Raw genomic sequence first — 22,954 nt, 5'->3', positions numbered from 1 at the left:
TTCAGAAGAAAGGTTTGATGTGATAGGAGATTTGGTTAATCACTCTAATTGATAAACGATTTTTACTACGCAATATATGGGAGTCGTTATTTTCTTAAGTCTTCGTTGTAATGCCGACAGGTCTGGTACGACTGAACTTTTCGTTCTAGTGTCTTTTAGTCAAAGAACATCATTAAAACTGCATCATTCTCCTTAAAAAGTTTTATCAATTTAGTCTTTGAAGAATTAAGTCTTTTCAACTTTTAATGTTTCTGACTTTTATTTATAAAATGTATTCAACTCTCCAATCTACCCCTAGCAATACAGGTGTCCCCCTGAACTAATGCATTTAAAATGGTGTCCAGGGGCACTTCCATATAGCTGTATAGACTGGAAAATTTGCTGGGTCGTTGCTACGCTCACAAGGAAGTCAAGTTGGGCCGTAGGCAGCGCATGACAGTTAATTAAGTCTGAGGCCATCACCAGTAGAATAGCTGACCGAGCGCGGCGCCGATTGAAAATAATCGACGAAATTGAGTCTCCTTCTTTGTCGGCGTGGCTATTGAAAGGTCTATGACCACTAGGTGGCGCGTTAGATCACCTGTAGAGTATGGAACGTGTGGAATTGAGTTTTTGTTTGCCATTTTAAAACTTCTATTGCATCGATTTTGTTGTTTCCAAATAATGTGGAGCAAAATATATAACATGTGTTAAACGGCCACAAATAATCTTCTACGGCTTGACATAACGTAACGTAAAAATTCGGGATGTAGTCATTAACTCATCACTGTACAGCCCGCTGACGTTTCGTCCTCGTTGCAGTGGCCATCTTCAGTGCAGTTGACGCGGTTCTATAGCAAACACATCGATGGTGTTGTGAAACTTTAGCAAGACCAAATCAGTTCAAAGAGAACACGTATTTGAGAGATTACACCTTTTTACACCAAAAGATTGAAGCTGGTAGAATAGATTAAAACATTTGTTTGTATTGAGAGTTGGCGCGTTTTGTCAACAATTATCATAATATAGGAAAAAACTTTACAATTCAGAACCCTTGGAGTGTTTTTAAATAAAAGGAATTCAGACGACCTACAAAACCTTTTCCTTTAATCTTAATCAGCTCGATTGAGGGGCCTTTAGCTGGTGTTATATTTTGGATTAACTTACTGTAGGATTTAGTATTACTTATTCTTAACACAGTACAGCTACGTTACGTTATACTTACACATAAAATGTTCACCTCTTCAACACCTTACACTCAGTCTATTATATTATTATGCCTAGTTTTACTACGTTTTCTCCCAGTTCACACAAGTATCCAAATTTTCTATTCTAAAACTAATTTTTAGTGAACACACAAACAGTAAGCAAAAATGTAGAAAGCTCGCTAACACTGTTAGGAGAGGTGCGACTCACAATAAATCTACTTATCCCTTAAAATTCCACCTGAGGCAACCCCAGACCCCCCCCCCTCCACCGTTCATTAGGTAGTCTGTCGCACCAAGCTCTTCCTCAGATGAACTCATCTTTTTAACATCAGACTTGGCCAAGATTAGAAAACCTATATTCACAATAATGTCTCCTAGGCTAATGTCACAGGTGGATTCTGCTGTATCCTACTTTTTCGTCCGACATACTACTAATTAGACCTCTAAGGGTTGAGAATTTTCACACTGAAAATAGCTTCCAAAGACAACTAAGCAGTGTGAGATCCTTAGTGACCCACAGATCTGTCTACAGTCATTGACTACTACAATTCCGAGTATAATCAATGCTACAGTCTAGCTGACAGACAGCTCCATTTCTCTCCCACACTACTCGAGGTCAGAGTTGCGCCATTGTAGACAGTGTATAGGTGTCTGCTGTGGCTGTATCTAGTGCAAGAACTGTTACTCCACCAGCTCCACCCTGTTGGCCAACCGCCCGCTCTCCCGAGTCCTGACGAAGGTCGAGGAGCGGCGACCTTGGAGTGACGTGCTCCCGGATAGACCATGGACCGACGGAGAACTCGGGGGGTAAAGTCTATGGGTGATTTGAGATGTCCATAATTCATTTGAGATGGGGACGCCACCTATGTGCGTATTTTAACCCAAGAGTGAAGGATGAGTGTAGAATGGATCTGTGTAGTTTTGTTACCTAAGATCAGCTGTTTCATCATTCAGGACCATTTATTGAAAACCCAATGATCAAGGACAGCTGGGTCCAGTTTCGAACCGTCAAAAAGTTACACACTTTTCTCAGGATCGAACCGGAGACCTTTTGATTACTAGCGAGCACTGTAACAACTTAGCTAAACTATTGAAGGGCTAATACGGGAGTATACCCAATTTGTGTAGAGAAGAACAGAGAATCCCGTCGGAAGACGCGGTGATCGAAAATCTATGGACTCTGGCAACCATCACGAAAGTTTGCGTTTCGAGTTTTCCGTTTAACTAGTTCATCTACGCACCCTTTATGTATCGTTGGCGTAGTCATACATGAATCAAATCAATGGGAAATAAAAACATTTCAATATATTTTATGACATCCTCAACTCAACATTTTTTTTTAGAACTCATCTAAAAGTCTAAACCTACAAACGAGTTGGACCAAGACCTCTTTACTGTGATATAAGTTCAGTCACGTTTACAATGATGTTCATTGAAGCAATCCACTACATTATTTGTTGTTAAGCTTGTTTTAAATTACATGGTTAGAATATGTTTTTAAAAATCGTGTTTTTAAATTGTTCAAAGCAAGAAATCTCGTTAATCTATATTTAAAGGGGAGCGACTGGTTGTTATGGGTTTTTGAAGGACAGACATTTAAATCTCACAGATCAATGGCTTTAGCAATGTAATAATGTGGTGAACCGGTGGTTCCGAGCCCACTTCACTGCTATTGCTAAGCTGTAAATCCACTTGGCTAGAAAACGAGAAGGACACTCTTAAGAGGAGAACGTTTCCTGTATGATTGAAATCTCTGCAATTAAACCATACGATAATCATAATATAATTAAAACATTATACTGTAAAATTAAAACTTAAGGGTTTTCTTTAGTAACAAATTATTTACAATATAACCACCACCCACCGAATATGGTATGCTATACAAAACGTATAACAAATAGTAAAACAGTAATCCAGTTACTGTAAAAATTGTTAATACACCACTCAAGGACTGACAACAACAAAATGTGATAGTATTTTAGTGAGAGCTAAAACGACACAGTGCATAAACTAGTTCAAAGTGTTTAGTGTTATTTTCTGAACAGATATTGTTTTAGCGTTATTGTCAAACAACTGTAAAAAGTAACTATGACTCAAAAAATTCCAAACCGATATCCTTTAACAGTGAATCAGCCTGAATTAAGAAACCGCTAGAAAAATCGGGAATTACAAACGTGATGACGAGAACTCATCCAAGGACATTTGACTTCGCCTTTCATTTCTGTAGTGACGGTTTTATTAGGGATTAAAGAGAGCTTCGAGAAGATTTTTTTTAATATGTCTTTAAAAACAAATAGCCTTAAATACATTTTCCAATATATTTATTCCCATACTGTATTATATTTTGTAAGTAACATGAACCGAACCCATAGGTGCCTAGTACTTAAATAGCTGAAATATGCTTAAGTAGTTAAAATCACGTTTAGTTTTATAAAATATGTTTCTACTTGCAACATGTATACAGTAAGTAAACAATTAAATATTTGTGTAAAATTAAATAGGACTATAAAAAAATCAAAGGACTTTATTATTCTTCTATCCACATACATGTTTCAAAATTTGAATAGTGTGCTTATACGATATTATTTACATTCAAGAGAATATCATCAAGCGGTACGGCAATATGGTAGTAAAAATAAACAAAAACACGAATAAATAAAATCCCCAAGGCTAACAACGAGTAAAATATAACTACTTTCTGAACTTCAGTAAAACCGACCGTTCAAGTTTCTTGTGCCTCATTTTAATCACCTAGTGAGCAAAATATCCGTATCCGGTCTTGGAAGACCATATGTACGAATTGTACATCAACTACGGTTAATTAATTAGTATTTTTTAGATTACATGGATAAAACGTTTGACAATTATCTTGACCACGTGGGGATCTAGGAGGATTAAGGGGATATAGTAAATGAGGTGGTTGAAAACCATGTCTGCAATGTTAACTATAATTAACTTGCTAACGGTAAATTGTAAACAAATTAAGCCCCTTCTTTATTTTGCGATTACAGAGATCAACCAACATTTATTAAAATCAATACCATTAGATGTACTTGTAACTTATTTTAAAACGTTTGCTAAAATGCAAAATACTAATTTTTAACTATAACTTACTCTAGTCAACCTGGTAGCACAATGATAGTTTAGGTTATACACTTATGATCCGAAGGTTACATGTTTAATTTTGAGAACTATTTTTATGGGTCAAGATTATAGAAAGATTTTCTTAAGCAGTGACAAAGCTGTCATTTCGAGCATTCACAATAATTCTTCACTCATTCTTCAACGTTGTACAGTGAAAATTATTTATACAAACGTAACATATGTTGATACACTTTTTGTTAACCACTTCGTGGTTTCGCGGGTTTGTGCCACGGCGGCTGCCTGGTTGAATCGAACTGGAGTGGTTACACAACCATATTGACCAACCACCGAGGTTTATTGTAATTCCAATTGTTACTTTCACATTCTTATTGGTCACCAACCAATCAAGGTGTTGAAGGTTTTACCGCTACCTCGGTGTTGACTTAATCACTTTTCGAGGTCGGTTTTTATGGATATCAATTAGGCCTAACCTTACTGAATAGTTTTTTATTAATTTTAATTGAAAATTCGTTCCCAAAATATATTTGTGGATTAGCAAAATTCAGCGTAGCAGCAGCAGTCATAATTAGAGATTACGGATATGGAAAACAACAATGACTCACGATTATTTTCTTTAAGCTACGTTTAAAACTGATAACATACGATTCGTAAATTTACTGTACAACTTTATTCATACAATTTTGGAAATAATTCATAAAAATGTTATTGTTTTTATATATTAATAGAATGTGTAATTTTATTATCCATATACATTAAGTTTCTTCAAATTCAATTGTTAGGTTGGGAAAACAATATAAAACTTGACATATGCCTGTTCTTTTACAAGAAGTAAGTTAAACTAAAAAACTCATAAAAAAAATAGCAAAAAATAAAATTTTTACCATTTTCATTCTTAAATATGTTTATAGTTAATCTAAACTGAATTAAATTATAATTGCATTAAATATCCAAATCCATCCTAAATATTTACTTTTTTACACCAAAAAAACTGTACCCTACCAATCCACCATCAAAATCTAATCTATGACGTAAAATTGAACAAAAATTTGTCTTACCTTATATTAAACAACTAGCGTCAGGAACAGTATCCAAATTTGTATCTAAACATAGTGACACATCACACACTTAACATAACCTCAAAGAAGATAACACTAAGGACGTGTCAGGAGCGCGAGTCGGCCGCGACTAGACACTTTGATCCGCGGGCAAGAAAGCAACAATCTGATTGGTTGATAGCGAGTGACGTCACGTCTTCCCTCTCACTCTTCACTTTCCTTTTGCTCCTTGTTCCTCCAACTGCTGTCCTACGAAACCTTGGGACGGCTTACTCAGGAAATTGGCGTTGTAGCATTACGTTGTGAGATGAATGAGGATCCGGAAATTCTTCACCTTCCTTAAAACAGCTGGTTAAATGCAACTTGAAAATGTATGTGGAAAAAACATATTAAAGTTGTTTTTGCTTCATGTAACTAGACGTTTCTCTACTATTGTGTATTTTAATGATATAGGAATTTCATAATTTTTCTGTTAAATAGGTTTAGGTCACAACCCTAGTCATGATCCAGTAGAGAAAGCAACATTGTTTTGTTACTGTGATATTTTAATGATTAATGCCAAAATTTGTTGTTGTTGCATGATTTCTTGTAGGTAATATGTTTGTGTCACCCGATGATGATACACTTGAATTGAATTGAACTGAATGCATTTTGCTACCTTGCCCTTGAGTGGCATCTTCAGGGGTATTCTTCCTACAACTCAGGCTACAACAACAACAAAGGTAAATCTAATAGCCTATATAATTAAGATTCTTGAATCTGGGATGAAAAATATAATTCCTACTGAATCTAGGAATAGCTCAAGTTTTGGACGTTTTGGTGGTGACATGCCCAGTAATTAGTCCTATTGTTTATATTATTTGCCTGTCTGAGGAAACCCGTTTCTAAGGGTGAGCTTACCCCCTCTTTTTATTTTTGCTTGCCACCAGACTTACAACACACTCTTGAGAGGGGTTCTTCTGTCCATCTCCTACGATGTTTTTCAGTGGCCCAAGACGTGATGGAGGTGCACGCATACTTACATGACATGCCACAGCTAGAAAGGACGGAGATAAAGCAAAGTTGCCCCCCTAAGCATTGTTTGCCAGTCTGTGAGCAACCTCTTACCTTTTAAGCCATAGTGACCAGACAACCGAGGAAGAGTAAGATCGTAATTTCTCCTTCCCAACTCTGACACAGAGGCAAGACAATACAACACAAGCTTGGAGTTGAATTCTTAGAAATTTCGAGTTTTCAAATTTTCCTGACTGTCAGAGTACCGGTAGATAGAGAATCATTTTGCCCCTGATCTCCTTAATGAGATTTTCACAAGCGCAAACGAAAATGGTGGTGACCTCCACGAGGTAAACTGTGGGGTACACTGCCATAGAAAGGCTGATATCAGTTCTTTCCTGTTCCTAAAGCATATCCGCACCTGTCCTTCTAGTCTTAATACTTAAAATCCCTTTTTTAAATACTTTTCATTGAAATGGCGACCATACCTTGGGCCCATCGGTGTAGCAATACACATCACTTGCAGAGATGAGCCTCTTTTCGTCAAACCATTCTTCCCTTGTTTAGTATACATACCCTTAAATTGATTGCCAAAGGAGAATATTTTTTGGACATGTAATTTGATAGCATATCCAGTACTTTTTATTTGTGTTTCTTCAAGTATCTCGACTCATTCTTGAACATACTATATTTTTAACCATCCCAACTATTTATATTTTTTCTGTAATAAACAAGAGGTTAAATGACCTCATTTCGTCTAAGTAATCCTGAAATCGTCTGTATGACAACTGGTTACGACATCTATGGCATCATTGTCAAGCTGAACGCAAAATCTACCACTCTTAAGATGTCGGCATAAATCTTAAAAATCACGTAGCACATACAAATGAACAAAAAAAAAAGCGATAAAATGCATGGTCATTCAACTTTTCAACACCGTACTACACTGCGGCGGGTGCAGGGTGTAAGTCTAGACTGGTAAAAAATATAGTATAGTTTAACTGACTAATCCTAAACTCAAAACGATATTATAGTAAAGAATGTTTGTATATTCTTCCAACCCACAACTCTTCAAAGAGACCACGAAATAACCAACCACCAACTAAAAGCTGCGTCTGAGAACCAGGACAAATATTTAAAATCACTTTGCAGGATCCTCGTAGAGAGCCAAAGCAAAAAAAGCACTTCTTCGTCTCTGGTCAGGGCCTGATTAAGGGTCTAGTCGCCAGTAGGCTGACGTTTTTCGCGCCCCCTCCTCCTTTCCACTACCCCTCCTCTCCGCTACCACTTTCAAAATTTCAAAGAATGAATACTAATACTGAATTCAAAATTTAAAATGGTCAAAGGCATTCAGTTTATTTAAAAACAAAAGAAAACTGATCATAAATTAATAATTAATGCATGGTTTGATTAGGAACTTTTAAAGTAGTAACAAATCGGTTGTTCAAGGAATGTAAAACTTTTTTATTTAAAATAATGTATTTATTTTACATTTTATGATTTTATTAAACATTTGATTGTATTAAATCAAAAGTAGACCTAACCTAAAATATCAAAAAAACAAACAATAATATGCGTACTTTCTAAATTAACTCTGTTAACCACCTAGGACTAAACCAATTTTATTAGGACCTTAAGATGGAATTACTTAGTTTACAGCATTTATCTGTATTTATCTGCAACAAAAAGTATCGTTAAATGTTTTTACAAATCAATTATTACTATAAACTAGCTGTAACCCACGGATTTCACCCCGTTTGACTTCATAAGTATTAATAAAACTATTGATTGGTTAAGTTAAGCTGAAATAAACAAATAAGTACAGCTGAGGTATTTTTTAACATTAGGTATATGGAAAGTTACCTTTAGAAAGGAATTACGACCTTAAAGGGCAATTTATGAAATAATGGATAGTTTTGTGCAAGGTTTCTCGTCATTACGAATATTTTAAATATATACTATAATGGGGGTATGACTTGTAGTTTTCTCAAAAGTTCATCGGTACTTTGGGCTTTATATAGGGATATAATGATTATGAAAATCTGCCGAACGCACCCTTCCCCACCTCCTTCCCTATCTGCGCGAATCCTTTTTTGGAATAAAACATCTTTTACGCCCCCGGTCCCAACTTTAAGTCTTAGCTGTCTGGCGCCCCCCTAAAACACTTGGCTGACTGGCGCCCTAGGCTCCAGCCTAATTAGCCTAATGGGTAATCAGGCCCTGTCTCTGGTTAACTCTGCGGATAAATGAGACTTAATATCACTGACTTTAGTGAGATATTTGTAAACTAAATTAAATAGATCCATGACCGTATTTAGCCATTTATCACTCATCATTCACTCTATCATCACTCTAACTCCAATCCTCTTTTTCTTGGCTTTTAGTATCGTACAATAGCAAAGAGACACTTTTTAAGGCTTATAGCAACAATAGATATCGTGATTTACTCTTTACTGTAATTCTCAAAGGAATCACAGTGTGTAAAGAGAATTATCCATTGTCTATTTCACAACTCCTCCACACACTCATTCTAGCTTCCTCAGGGAGAAAGACATTTCAAGTCTCAAAAAGCACAATGTATAATGGACAACCTAGGGAGGCTGAATTTCCTTATGGTAAATGGAATTCCCCCTGATTCTTTTCTGCGTGAAAAGACTTCCTGATAGTTGGGGATGAACACAGCTCTACCCAGGGTTGCCAGCTTAGGTTAGAGAAAAATTTGTACATGTCCCCCCTCCCCACTGGATTAACATAGGCCTAAATACGGGCATAAGGAACCAAAATCGGGACAGGTGGCAACCCTGGCTCCATCATATTTGCTCTGAGATGGGTAAATAATAGGATAGATGTTCTGAGTTAGGCTTGTTGAACAAATCTAAGGTTCTTGGTCTCATGGTAGACAGAGGTCTGAATTTGTCAGCATGTAACACATGTGTCAATGCCATGCAGTCCCTGAGGTCCCGGGTTCAAATTCCACCAATCACCAGTGGATTTTATCAAAGAGATAACGCCACAACCTCTAGACCAATCCTGAAGTAACTAAAAAAACAATCCGGGGCTACAGGCTTCACTTCTCAAAACTTTCTTTCTTCTTTACAGTTTGAGAGAAAATTTTCTTTTATTTCAGACCCTAAACGTTTAATAGGCACCATTTCCACTAAAATATTCATCATTATTTAGTAGATTCTCCAGTGTTATTTTTTTATAATAATTATGTTTGCTTGTAGTTAGAAACCGCTGTTAATTGTTGAATCAAAGGTATAATATACAAATAATTACTTATAAAACTTATTGAGCGGAGCGAGCGAAGCGAGCGTAGCTCTTTGGGATCAACTTCAATGCAACAAATAAAGCAACATCACTCAATAACGGCTGAACACATTTCAGCTAAACTTAACAAGATTACTTAGACTAATAGTGAGATGGTTAATAAACAAACAAATTTCAATTAGATAATGGTAATGCAATTAAAAACGAACTTAAAATCTCCAAATTTTAACATTAGGCTTATGGGACTAAAGTAGCCATATGACAGTTTTTTGTTTACAAGAAAAATGTAAACAAGAGACCCATAAGGTATTTCTGAACTTTCTAGACTTTTCTTTTAAACGTTTTTAAACCATTCCTATGATTTTAATAAACAAGAAAATGCCGTTAAAACATTTTTTTAAGGCGCGGAATTCACTGAAAATCGATCAAATATACGGAAATACTTTCTCAATGCGCGGAGCATAAACAAGGAGCGGAGGGATACGGACCAGTGACTACTTTCTTGGGAACCTATTTGTGTTGCCAGCTGATTAGAAACAGCCAATGTTAGAAATCAGAATTTAATAAGCGATATATCAAACTGCATCGAAATCGATATTTAATCCGATAATACATCACTGGTTATATTATGTTGAATTACTTACATCGACGGTGCAGAAAGTTATTACACTTATTAATAAAACGCATATTGAACACTGATCTAATTTAGGCATGTGGGGAAGGTAGGTCGGGGTTTATGAGTATTCGTTATACATTCAGTGTTTTTTGAAGTAAGGTTAGATTAGGGAGGTAAAGTGTAGGTTATAGGTAGGTGATCGAGTTGTTTATTTGTGTTGCACCATATAATTTTTATCTTTTGGAATAGTTGGTAAAAACAACAAGATGTAGTAAAAACAAATCTGAATTATTATAATTTTAATCAATAAAACCAGCATTAGTACATCTATTGACTTTTTTACATTTAGTTACTTATACAAATATCAAATCACGTTTGTTCCGCTCAACTGGCTTTCACCTCTCTGAAAGCAACCCTAGTTTATTTACTTTTATACAAAGTTGTTAACATTACTGAACTTAAAAAAGTATAAAACTAAGTAACAAGAATATTCTTCTGCAAAAAAACTTCAAAAAGTATTCTTTGTTTATTCATATACTCACACAAAACACAATTTTTAAACTAGACAAAATAAAATGTTTGTTTGAGATAGAATGTTAAAAATGATTTTAAAACATTTTAAATAATACTGATTGTTTAGTATAAATAATGTTAAAACCATTAACTATTTTATCCTAACAATTTCGCTAACATTTAGAGCAGCCAAAAACGCCTATAGAAAGGATGGTGGGGATATAAATGTTCCATTTACATAAGGAACAAACAAAAGACAATTATATTTAACCAATCACAGTTAAGGATTACATTTGTATCAACTAACATTGAAAGTACCAGAAATGTTGAAACTAACATTTACTACAATCTATTTTGTGAGTTTGCTCATTAATCATTAATACTTTGTACATTATTTACGGTACTTAAAAGATATATCACAATCTCAAATCCTAAAATTAAAATTAAAACACACGCATGAGTAATAATAACAGTCTTAGTAAGTTAAGCAACACTGATCAAAAGTAATAGGCCTAGCATGTTAATAAATCAGTGGTGATTCTTAAAGGACAAAAAGTTAGTGTTTTTCAAATAGAAATATGTCACAGAATTAAGTCACGCTAAGATTTTGATTGATTTGCAAATAAAAAAATGACAGAAAACTTAACAAACTTCAAGTAATTCTCAATGCGAAACATTTCTTTTGCAAAAGAAAATATCTACAAATTTTATTTTTTTCCAAACAACATTTCCTCTGGTAATGCAAAAAAATTGGCATTCAACAGACAATTAAAGAAAACTAGTGCACCTGTTGCTCGAATTCGAGCAATTGCAAAGTATTACAGGTGTTATTTCAAAACGAATAACAGTCGTATTTTCCGATTACGGTCAACTCGAATGTAATCAATCACTTCACTCCAGTTATCGAAACTGAAAACGAACTCACACTGAAAAAGAACTCTCGTCAGTGTATCATGTGTTTACTATGAACAGCTGTAATTAATACAAATTATTTGTCTGTATAGGTAAACAAAATCTTTTCTTCATAAGAAATACATTGGTGTTTTGATGGCCTGTGGGGCAAAGCCCAAGGACTCTTATTACATGAATTAGTGAAAGGGGGCATCTTCACAAAAAATACTTAATTTTGACACATCGTTTGTAAAAATATGTCCATTATTAACAGAGGAGTAGTGTTTCGTAGAAATCGCCTTCACATATTATGTATAAGGATGTCATGCGTTTCATAATGTTACAGTATCTTAACCAACGAGCAATACTACTGAAACAAGTGAAGTGAAATACTGCTGAAACGTGTATTGGGTCACAGATTTGTGCCTAAATCTGACGATGTCTGAAGTTGGGTAAGAACACGCTACAGGTACTGGCAGGCAATATACCGTAGTGTCTTCTTAGACAATCTAAAAAACCTGTATGATTCTCATATTAACTTATTACATTTTACAAAAAGAAAAAAATGTTGTAAATCTGTTGATACAATGGTGTTTTTCTTAACTATTCTAAATTACTTGTTGTTACTGGTTGTTAAATTACTATAAACATGCATCTATCATCATTATAACATTTTTTATTTTATGCCTACGTTTAATGTCATTGTTATAAGCGCCCCTTTAAAAACAATTGATAATAATGTTTACGTAGTTAAATTCGTATCAGGTAGCTTGAGCAAATAACCCCCGACCTCAAATAAATCCTCACTTTTTTTAATTATCTACCGTTAGATTTAAAATCAGCTTGTTGTGTGTGTTCTACGGTCAGAGATATCGGTATTGAGTACACGACTAAGACAGTTAAATTTCAACCTTTTCCATTCACTTGCCAACCAATTACTCCACAGAGACAATAACATTCCTTATAACTGAAATTCACTTGAAAGCGCAATACAGGGTTATGGACAGGGTGTGTTCCAGTAGTATAGTTGTTGATCTGAACTCTTTGATCCACCAGTAAGTTATTAAACCAGCACAATAGAGTCTAGTACACCAGTCCAAGTATTAGTTTTTTTTTTAAATTCACAGTACGTAAAAAATGATGACTTGCAACACCAATTTTGTGCGTTTGAATAGTTTATAAGAATTTATGAGAAAAAATATATAATTACCTAAATCATTGCTTTACATAACTTCTTTGATAAAATACCTGCAAGAGAAGAGAAACAATCGTTAGTTTGTGAAATGTGTTTCACTCCTTTTAGAGCTATTTAGAAGCCATATCTTCACAACCAGCATGAAATTGAAATCTAACACCTACAACAATTATTCATGATTCATAATAAGATGAAATTTAACTAAATAATCAAGTATTAGTGATGTTCTTATTATAAGCTCTATAACCCGTAACTGGCCTTTACCATTTAATCTTGAAAGAAGACTTCAGTATCCAAAAGTCAATAATTTCGTTAATCGTTTTAGTATCAAAATTAAAATACGTAATTACTTTCAATTGACAAGACCATTAACAAAAGTTCCAAGTTTGTTTAATTGGTACAGTTGATATTCAATGTACTATAAACAGTTTGAGTGAAGCTCTTATACTACTGTACACCCCTGCTTTTGTTTTCCACATACTCCTCCGTAACAGCTGAAGCGATTCGCATTAAATTTAGCACTGTCATAGTAACCAACCATGGGAAGATATAAATCTGAAGCGGTACAAATCAGACTACTCGGCTTTCCCCTACGTGAATTTAAACTTTTAGAAATTTAACATAGGCCCTATCGGTTGATCACATCACATTTGTGAACCAGGTACAGCATTGACTTTGGATACTGCAAGTAGACATTCCCTTTATGTAAACTCTAGCCCATTGGGAACAATCAATTCATAGTTACATTTCCCTATGCTTGCTCTGCTCAATTTTGCAAGCAGACAACTGCATTGTACTTCTAGTTATAGCCTAAATTAAGCTGACCTCTTCAAAAGTTTTTACAAAAAAAGTTTCAATAGATTCCAAAACAAAATTGTGCAAAATTCAACACAATGGTCTTCTTTGAATTAAGTTAATTTAAATTTGGTAATGGTTAGTTTACAATGTTTAAGAGACTATTGCGGACATTTTCCATCACTATAAGTGAAAATAAGTGTTTGGGATCTGGAATCTGATCCCGGCCTCCAGTGAGAAATTAATTACATTTAAAAATAAAATGAAAACAAAAGCATTTAAAAAAAAGTATGACAGTAAAACAACTAATACATAGGTACATGACAGTAGTAAGAAGGTAGTGTGCAAGTAAGTTATTCATTTTTGTCATGAAAACTTTGTTTTTTTAATCTATGGAAAATGTCCACAACGACCTCTAAGATAACTATATAGTCTTAAGTCCCAGATCTTTAGTTTCCTGGTGTAAGTGTTAACCTTCAGCAGACGATGAGGCTATTCACGGGCTGAACAGGTTGAGCCAGTCTCAGGAGTGGCCACTGGTCAGAGTGTAGTTCTTGTCGAGTAGTTTGCTGGGGGAGGGATACTTGAGCAGACTAGGGGGTAGTGGTGTGGGGAACAGAGCGGAGAGGCCCATCAAAGAAGCTGGCGTGGGGAACTTGCCTGGAACATAACAAAAACTTAGTGTAAACCAAAAAGCAAATGTTTATGTGTTTTTGTTAGTGAAGTGTCAGAGCTGAACCTCGAATCCACTAAATCCTGTGAAAGATTTGAAATTGTGAGATTCCACGACCGAATTTGAGAATTGGATCTCAAATCTCATATTTAGTTACAACTGTCATTTATCCGTGCTACCACAGCCTGTGCGTTAATTAATGGTGATAATAATAAATAAACCAAAAACTAGGACATTTTCTACATATTTAATTTTTTTAAGCATTAAAACAATAATTTGGGGATTTTTGCGACGCTATAATCTCAAGAATGCTCTTGATTATTGCTGTAATTTTAAGAGATTGTGAAAGTTGATTTTTGGCAATTTTGGTGTGAACACACCATTTATCAGGGGTGTAAGGTAAGTTGAATGAGTATTATGCACCTCAAGCCGGACCTGAGTCTATGGCACAGAAAACAACTATTAACACATTAGCTACCAACTATACTCATCCCTCAGTTATAGAGAAGTGTGACGGTCGGTAGGAAACGTGTTAACACATTAGCTACCAAGTATACTCATCCCTCAGTTACAGAGGAGTGTGACGGTTGGTATGGAACGTGTTAACTAGAGCTAACACATCATTAATATTTCACTTTGCTGACAATATTTTTAACCGGGATGGATTTCAGAAGTAAATTTAAGAATTGTAGATTTAAAAAAAGTTGAAGGCCAACCTATCTTTATAAACAAAATCTATTAAATATGTTTTCACATGTTACATTTACCTGCACTGAACAGAGCGTTGGCAATTTCCGCACTAAACAGGCTGGCTCCGGCTTTTGGTATGTTGAGACCAAGAGCAGAGGCGGATGAGGTAGCGGAGGACGTAGAAGGAGAGGGGGTGGGGGACGGAGAGGCGGGCACAGAGGGGGGAGATGTCTCTCCTGTACTGCCCGGCATGACCAGCTCACTCAGATACGCCCACAGCTTGCCATCACTCTGGTCTCGTGGGAACTTGGACGTCAGTGTCGTCTAGAAAATAAAATATACGTCAAAATTAAAAGCTAAGAAAAAGATTCAATTAATTGTTCAGGTGAGTTGATGTCACTACTTTTGATCAGTTCACTGTATTGGCTCACTCCTTGCTTTGCTGGATACGTTCCACAGTCAAAAGAAACAGCCATTCTCTTATATAAAAATTCCTACCGATTATGATAACCATTGTAGCAGTAAGAAAACAATATTGCAATTGTAAGAGTTACACACACTTACCTTCAGTTTGTCCAGGTAAGTTACGTTTCCTTTGTATTTTTCCCCAAATTTGACAACATCTGGATCGCCTTTGTAGTAATCCGCACATTTTTTCTAGAAAAAATGTTTAGGTTTAGTATCCTACTAATATTATAAATGAGAAAGTTTGGATGTATAGATGTATGGATGTATGTATGTTTGTGACAAGTAAACACAAAAAATACTGGTCCGATTGGGCTGAAATTTGGCATGATGATAGCTCACATTTCCGATTAACATATAGGCATATTCTTATCTCAATAATCCTTTTGGGCTCCGCCCCAGTGGCTCTGCAGTTCCCCATGTTAACCTTATGAGTATTCATATTTAAAGGGAATTAAAGAATTTAGCCAGCTGTTTCAACTAAAAGAGTTGGTTCTATGATATGCAAAAGCATTACAAATTTATAAGATTTACCAACAGGTTGCAGCACTATTATTTTTTTCATTATTTATGAAAACAGCTAATTTGAACTAAGCAGCAACAAAAAACTGTGATACACAATGAGAACTGTCAAAGTAGGATTGTTTACAGTTATGTGTTTTAGATTTCATGAATCTCTTATATTAATACGTGAGGGCTGTTTTTTGTGAACAAAACTCCTCCGTTATTTCTTGACTGTTTTGAACGTTTGATGTGTCAAATAATTCGTCTCAGTTCGTAGTTTTGCATAAAGGTTTTAGAATTTTAAAACTCTTACCCTTAAGGGCATGAGACGCTCTCAAAGGTCGCATTTTCCCCCATAAGAATTACATTGAAAACAAATTTAATAAAAACAAAAACAGCTGTACGGTATATAAAAAGGCACTCATCAGCTTTTTGGAGTTGTTGAAATATTGAAATATTGATGTTTGTAATATTTAAGAGGTTATAGACAAATCTTAACAGTCACAGTCAATCAGTTTTGTTGGAAGAACAGTCTCTTATATTAATACGTGAGGGCTGTTTTTTGTGAACAAAACTCCTCCGTTATTTCTGGACCGTTTTTAACGTTTGATGTGTCAAATAATTCGTCTCAGTTCGTAGTTTTGCATAAAGGTTTTAGAATTTTAAAACTCTTACCCTTAAGGGCATGAGACGCTCTCAAAGGTCGCATTTTCCCCCATAAGAATTACATTGAAAACAAATTTAAAAACAAAAACAGCTAAACCCATCAGCTTTTTGGAGTTGTTGAAATATTGAAATATTGATGTTTGTAATATTTAAGAGGTTATAGACAAATCTTAACAGTCACAGTCAATCAGTTTTGTTGGAAGAACAGACAATTTCTTGAGTTCAAAGGAGAAATATTGAAAACAAGAGGAGGAGACAATTAATAGGAAATCTTATATGTATGAGAAGAGTAGAGGAGAGGCCTGCTCTCAGAGTAAGGAATCCAGGTACACATTCACTTAGGGAGATGAATAATTTTTGCCAGTTATGCTAAGCAACTTATTTTGGAAGTAAAAAAAACTATGAAGAATATACACATCATGTTATCACAGTTGTAAAGTAAACCTACCTAAAGTCAGATCAAATAAATACACGCAAGAAATGTTTACTGGTACCAGCTTTAAGTTGGGAAACATTTGTAGAAAACACTAAAAAATAAGGCCGGGTCCAAAAAATGCGAAAATATTTTTACAAAAAGCGTTTATTATTTCAAAAGGAGTTCAATTTATTATTAAATAGCGTGAGTATTTCAATCAGTTACATAAGCATTTAGTCGAGTCTTTCAAACTCATCGATAATTATGACTGCCATTACTGTAGTTTTAAAATATCTTCTGTATAATACCGGTACTTGAAAATTGCTTGATTTAGAGCAACAGGTACACTAGTAATTTATGATATTTTGTGAATTTTTAATAATCTGTCTTTCTCTATTGTGTAGGTGAAGTAGTAGAACATAATGGCTATGGTAGATGTGTAATACTATCGCATACCGTAATTTTGAGGAAGCAAATTTTCTCAAACCGTGTTTTCTCACATCGCAAACGCAAAGATCGGGTATAACTGCAATAAGCATTTTATACTTATTTGCCAACCCCGTACGAAGGACGGGTACTCTGCTAGTTTTTTCATATTTTAAGAACTAAAGTCAACACCAACATACTGATGGTCTATACGTATTTAGGAATACTTAATACTTGATGTACTTGAATAGAGTATGCTCAAGATGTGTTCTTAAGTAAATATCAAATTCAATATAGTTTGATACTCATTGCTATCAGTACTCATTTCTTCTATGTTGAAATTTACATTTGTAAATATTTTATTTTACATCTGTTCTATTCATTGTTTTCTTTGTTATTATAATTTACAGTCCACTTAAAAGCTTTCTTAGACAAACAAAATTTTGTCGACACTATTTTTACCAAGAGTACATGAACAAAACACGAAAAACTAGATTGGTACATTTAATTAACAAATTGTATAAAAAATAAAATGTTAACAATTATTAGTGTGTTTTCGCAGGGAAATTGATGTAGTTGTATGTTACCATCTCATTGAGAGTGTCCTGGGTGAGATACTGGTCCTGAATCACACTGTAACTCATCAACATCGGCTTGCCGTACTCGTGAGGTTTGTTCTCAGGGGGTGGAGCGACCCAATAGCTGACCACAGTAGACTCCAGACTGAGGCTGTCCTTGTTGTAGGGTGCTGTGACAGACACAGACTGTTAGGATTTAAAACTGAGAACTCAGTAGATGAAGTATATATATGATAAATGTTTATACTAACTGACATGTTAGATTAAGCATTTGGTTAAGATTACATTAGAAACACCATTACAGTAGAGTCCCAGTTATTTGAGCTTGTTGTTGGTAAGACATTACACCAAGGGCAATTACATCGGCACAATCACTTTTGCCACCCGTGCAAGTACTTATGGATACTTTAAGGCTTAAAACATCTGCACTTGACTGTACTTTCTGATTGTTTTCTTTGTGTTGCACGTGTTACAGTTTGTGAACTCTCATTTGCATTTGCCTCTGCAATTTAGTTTAGTTGCCGTGTAAGGGTATATATAAATACTTAGGCTGAATGCTATGGTATTGTTTTTTCTCATATTTTCATTTACGTAGTTTTTCTTACATTTTTTATATTAATTTCTATGATGATTCCAGTAGAGAAACCAACTTAAAGCCTTGAATAGGTTGAAAACAAAATATCTTCATTATATTATGATTTTTAGCATGTTTACTGAGACGATCTTTAAGGGTATCCAACCTATCCGCGCCAAGTTTAATCGAGACTCTACTGAATTATTAAGCAACACTATGAAACTTTCACTCAAAGCAACGAACTATTTCTGTAATGGATGACGATGGTATTCGACTCACAACATATGACTCCCACGCAGGGAGTGTAGCTGGCGTCATTCCCCCCTCTCATGATGATCTCATAATCCAGCTGAGTGTCAATGTCTCGCAGGGTGGGGGTAGCAGGAGACGAGGGGTGACTGTGATACCTGCCAACAACCACGTCAACTAAACTCTTCATAGAAACACATTCTGTTTGGAAATACAGTAGAACTCCGATTATCCGAATCAATAGGGACCAGACCCCATTCGGATAATCCAAAATTCGGATAATCGGAGTTTTACCGGAATTCCGGGAATTTTAAAGAAAAATCCTCATTTTCGGTACTAAGTGAACTTTTAATTAATAATAATTTAAATCAGAACATTTGTACAGTTTACAATGCTCATAGTACAAGAGTTCTATACAAGTTATTAAGTCAATCAATAGTGTTCCATTAAAGTCCAAAATTGGCTAAATGTGTTTAATAACAATTCTTTGATATTTTGCAAAACTTATTACTATAGCTTTACGTTTTTAAAATTGTTGAAATAAGCGATTCGGATAATTGGAGATTCGGTTAATTGGAGTTCGGATAATTGGAGTTCTACTGTATCATGAAAAGACAACAGAACAAAGTAAACCAGAATCTCCCTAAAGACGTCCCAATCAGAACCACCTATTAGGAAAAAAGGTTGCTTTATTCCAATTTAGAACAAAGCTAATATACCTGAAATTGTAACCTGGATATGCAAATGATCTGGAACTAGGAAAATGGGTGTGCTTTTGATGAAAATGTCTGTGGATTAAACACATTTTTTAAGAATTTGGAAATTCAGAATAGTTACTAATAGCCTACGTCCAGCGATTATTAAGTCTAGCCAACTCTCTATTAAGGTTAAGTTTAATTGGAAATGGTTTATTGCCTGAACAACATTTTGTTGGTTTCTCCATTTAAAATCTGTTAGGTGCAAGGGGAAGTTGTTGATCCAGGATGACCTTCTGATGGATGGATGTTCTATATATGTCTGATATATATGGCGCACCAAACATTCTAGTCTGTACATCTAACACTGGATGTTTCCATTTTATTTGTGTTTGAATATTTGACAGAATGTTTGTTTTCCCTTTTAGTGCTGAAGGTAAAAACGTTCAAACCACTTTTTTTTAGACATTGAGAAACTCCCCTTGTTAATTAATGAGTGCATATTCCAATTCAAACGTTACAGAGAAACACTGTATTCATCAGCTGTGTTACGTACCAGCCCACCAGAGTCAGCCGCCGAGCCTCCATCGCCTTCTGTATCTCTTGTTCTACCAGAGGAGCCATCTCTCTGTCGCTGAGGCGTGACCTGCACGGGAACACATGTGTGATGGCCAGATCTGTAACAAAACACTAACAGTAGATTCACATCAAGTGCTTCAACTTCAGAGATTCTCAACCAGTTCCTAGTCTTATGGTTGTGTATTTATTGCAGATATAATAAACCTCAGATTATTCCGATCATAAAACTAATGCATTGTACAATAATTAACTATCGATCGGTTCATTTTCAACCAATTTTTAAACCTCAATTGAACCATTAAGCTTATTTAATCTGTTAACTAACTGTATGTCTAACAGGGTTCAATCTCAAACATTAAATGAAAGCTTGCATACTTTTTGTAAAGTTGATAAGGGTCAGAAGCTGAGGTCGGCTACAGGCAGAATCGCTGTAACATCAAAGCGCATCAAAACAGATCACAGGATGAGAACACATAGGTAAGCAGCAGTAGCAATACTAAGGCGATATTGTGAGTGTTGTGTGAAGTACAGAGATTACTTAGGCAACGTCTGCTCTTACAATAAACTCACTATGTGCATTGACGTCCCAGTGGCCGGCCAGGTAGCCTACGACCTCCGAGGTAGTGAGGTGACAGTGGAAGTCCATCACTAGAGCTGCGTTGGTCGACATAGACACTAGGAAGGGCTGGATCTTGCCCATCACTGAGAATGGCACACTCTCCACCAGGGTATTGGGATCACTAAACATGTTCATCAGGTGTTAAACACTAATAACCAACACAAGTATACGTCTCATACCATTGCAAAATCTGAACCTTGTTTTTCACGTCTACACACTGGGCGCTAGTGTCGACAAAATTTTGTTTCTATTATTTTAAGGAAAGTTGTATGATTATTACAAGTTATTGTTTATGATTATTTTATTCGGTTGACCGAGGTTTTAAATAATTTAAATAACAAGAAACAAATTTTCAACAAAAACACGATCCTAGCGGCATCGAACGATGCCAACAATAAAATTTTCAGCTGATGCATAAGGATGACAAATCTACCAAGTTAGTATGTTTAATCCATGCAAATACTCAACAGTTGCAAAAAAAAACTTCCTACATCGGCATGCAGAGTTCTTGAGATAAATACACATAGCTCAAATCGAGAGATTTAAAAAATTACCTAAGGGTCAATGAAATCATAGAGAACATAGGCTATATTTAAATTTCAATACGAAAATCTCAATAACCTTCACTCAATAGATAAGCAGATTGCATCCATACCAATGTTGTGTTTAACTACTAATAATTATGGTACAATACCTCGTCAAGTAATCCAAATTTCTGATGTTAGGTTAACAACCTAATCTACAAGTTTTGCCGTAAATGCGGCATCGTCAGGGTTACAACAAATTAGACATCGATGTCACACGCACACAATAAATACACGAAACGCACATTTAATTTACTTGACATTGATAGGCCTATCACAAGACGCGGACGGACCCGATGCAGGTAGTAGACTGCAGTATCAGACTCCTTCCTCGTTGTCCTCGTTATCAGTACGACAAAGTTCAGGTGGCCGGTTATTTTGGTTTATTAGCACATTGAAAATAGAGTGTGCATGGAACTACAGTATTTTGTTGGGGATATGTGCACTGGCGGTGTTGTCATGGTATAATTTGTAGATTTCAAATTCCTCTAGTGTGTTACTACCTTTACTGCATGCATGTAGCACCTCTAAATCATTGGTGTTTCAGTTGGGTTTAAATTGATTACTGAGGTTTAATTGATAACTAATTAATCTACAAGTTGCCATCTTTTGATTTTGGAAATGACCAATTTGTAACGCATTTGCTATTTGCTATTATTTTTTGTGAAAACAAATTTTTGATGTCTAACTACAGCTTAATGTTGACCAGGGTCTAAGCCAAAGTGAAGAATGAATGAATGAATGAATGAATCCTTTTTATTTCATTACAGAACATCATTTACAATGGTACAAACAACAATTACTGAAATGTAATCCCCAAATGGGCTAATGCCTGTGGTTGGGGATTGAGTCCATCATCCGCACAATAAAACAATAAATTTAGGCTACTTTTAAAAATGGAAAGTAATATACATTGTACACAGAATTTTGTTTACAAGAAAAGATAAATAATAAAAAAACTAGTTTCTGAGGTAAATATATACAAAACGATACAGTGTGAAACATGAATGCACGCATATATCACGCGTTCAGTTTGCGCGTTAAATATAGGAAATGCCTTTTATATATATAGATTACCATTAGAAATAACACATAATTTGAAATGCCTGAGACTTGGCACATACATTCCACACACAAAGCCCTAACACATTCACACAGACCACTCATACCTGCACAAACTCACAAAAGAAACACACTCACCACAACATACATTCACAGCCACTACCTTCCATAGTACCCGCCCCGGGACCCACAGGCGGCTGGTAGCTCTTGTTAAAAAAGCCGTCACTGCACTGTCCCTGTGGTCCAGCCTAGCGGGGTACCCATGGCAGACCACACACACACCCACCCCAAACTCACGCACACACACAACACACACAACATACACGCACAAGACACTCACTGCAGAGTAGATCGGTTGCCGAGCATGTTGTGTTTGACCACCGGCCTCACCAGAGTCAGCTGAGGGGTAGGGGTAGCCGCTGGAGTGGGGGGAAGGATGGTGGAAGCTGGTGGCTTCAGCTCCATTTCTTCGTCTGTAACCAGAGTGGTGATAAATAAGTTGATACACAACTACTACATATTTTAGCAGTGCTTTAGTGCCCAGAATTTAGTGCG

The 22,954-nt window shown here is 35.6% G+C and overlaps 2 protein-coding genes across 3 annotated transcripts in view; both read right to left on the bottom strand.

The window, feature by feature from the left end:
- Positions 1-5,488, bottom strand: part of LOC128999711 (chitin synthase chs-2-like) — a 62,506-nt gene extending 57,018 nt beyond the window's left edge. The window contains exon 1 of one of the 2 annotated variants that reach the window (XM_054426353.1): positions 5,348-5,488. The gene's annotated coding sequence lies outside the window, so the exon portion shown is untranslated. The remainder of the gene's footprint in view (positions 1-5,347) is intronic. The other variant, XM_054426352.1, reaches the window with a different exon arrangement.
- Positions 5,489-10,444: 4,956 nt separating this feature from the next.
- LOC128999881 (MPN domain-containing protein-like) overlaps positions 10,445-22,954 on the bottom strand; it is a 37,462-nt gene continuing 24,952 nt past the window's right edge. The window contains exons 7-14 of the mRNA XM_054426619.1: positions 22,740-22,872; positions 20,705-20,874; positions 20,112-20,232; positions 18,891-19,018; positions 18,047-18,207; positions 15,548-15,640; positions 15,061-15,307; positions 10,445-14,280 (exon numbers count right to left, since the gene is read on the bottom strand). Of these exons, the coding sequence (XP_054282594.1) occupies positions 14,144-14,280; positions 15,061-15,307; positions 15,548-15,640; positions 18,047-18,207; positions 18,891-19,018; positions 20,112-20,232; positions 20,705-20,874; positions 22,740-22,872 (1,190 nt within the window). The 3' untranslated portion in view covers positions 10,445-14,143. The remainder of the gene's footprint in view (positions 14,281-15,060; positions 15,308-15,547; positions 15,641-18,046; positions 18,208-18,890; positions 19,019-20,111; positions 20,233-20,704; positions 20,875-22,739; positions 22,873-22,954) is intronic.

Source organism: Macrosteles quadrilineatus, unplaced genomic scaffold, assembly GCF_028750875.1.
Source record: "Macrosteles quadrilineatus isolate MER2022 unplaced genomic scaffold, UCM_ALF_1.0 Scaffold_8__2_contigs__length_117827958, whole genome shotgun sequence".
In the NCBI taxonomy this organism is placed as follows: Eukaryota; Metazoa; Arthropoda; class Insecta; order Hemiptera; family Cicadellidae; genus Macrosteles; species Macrosteles quadrilineatus.
The sequence above is the reverse complement of the archived record's forward strand: the minus strand, read 5'-3'. Positions and strand labels throughout refer to the sequence as shown.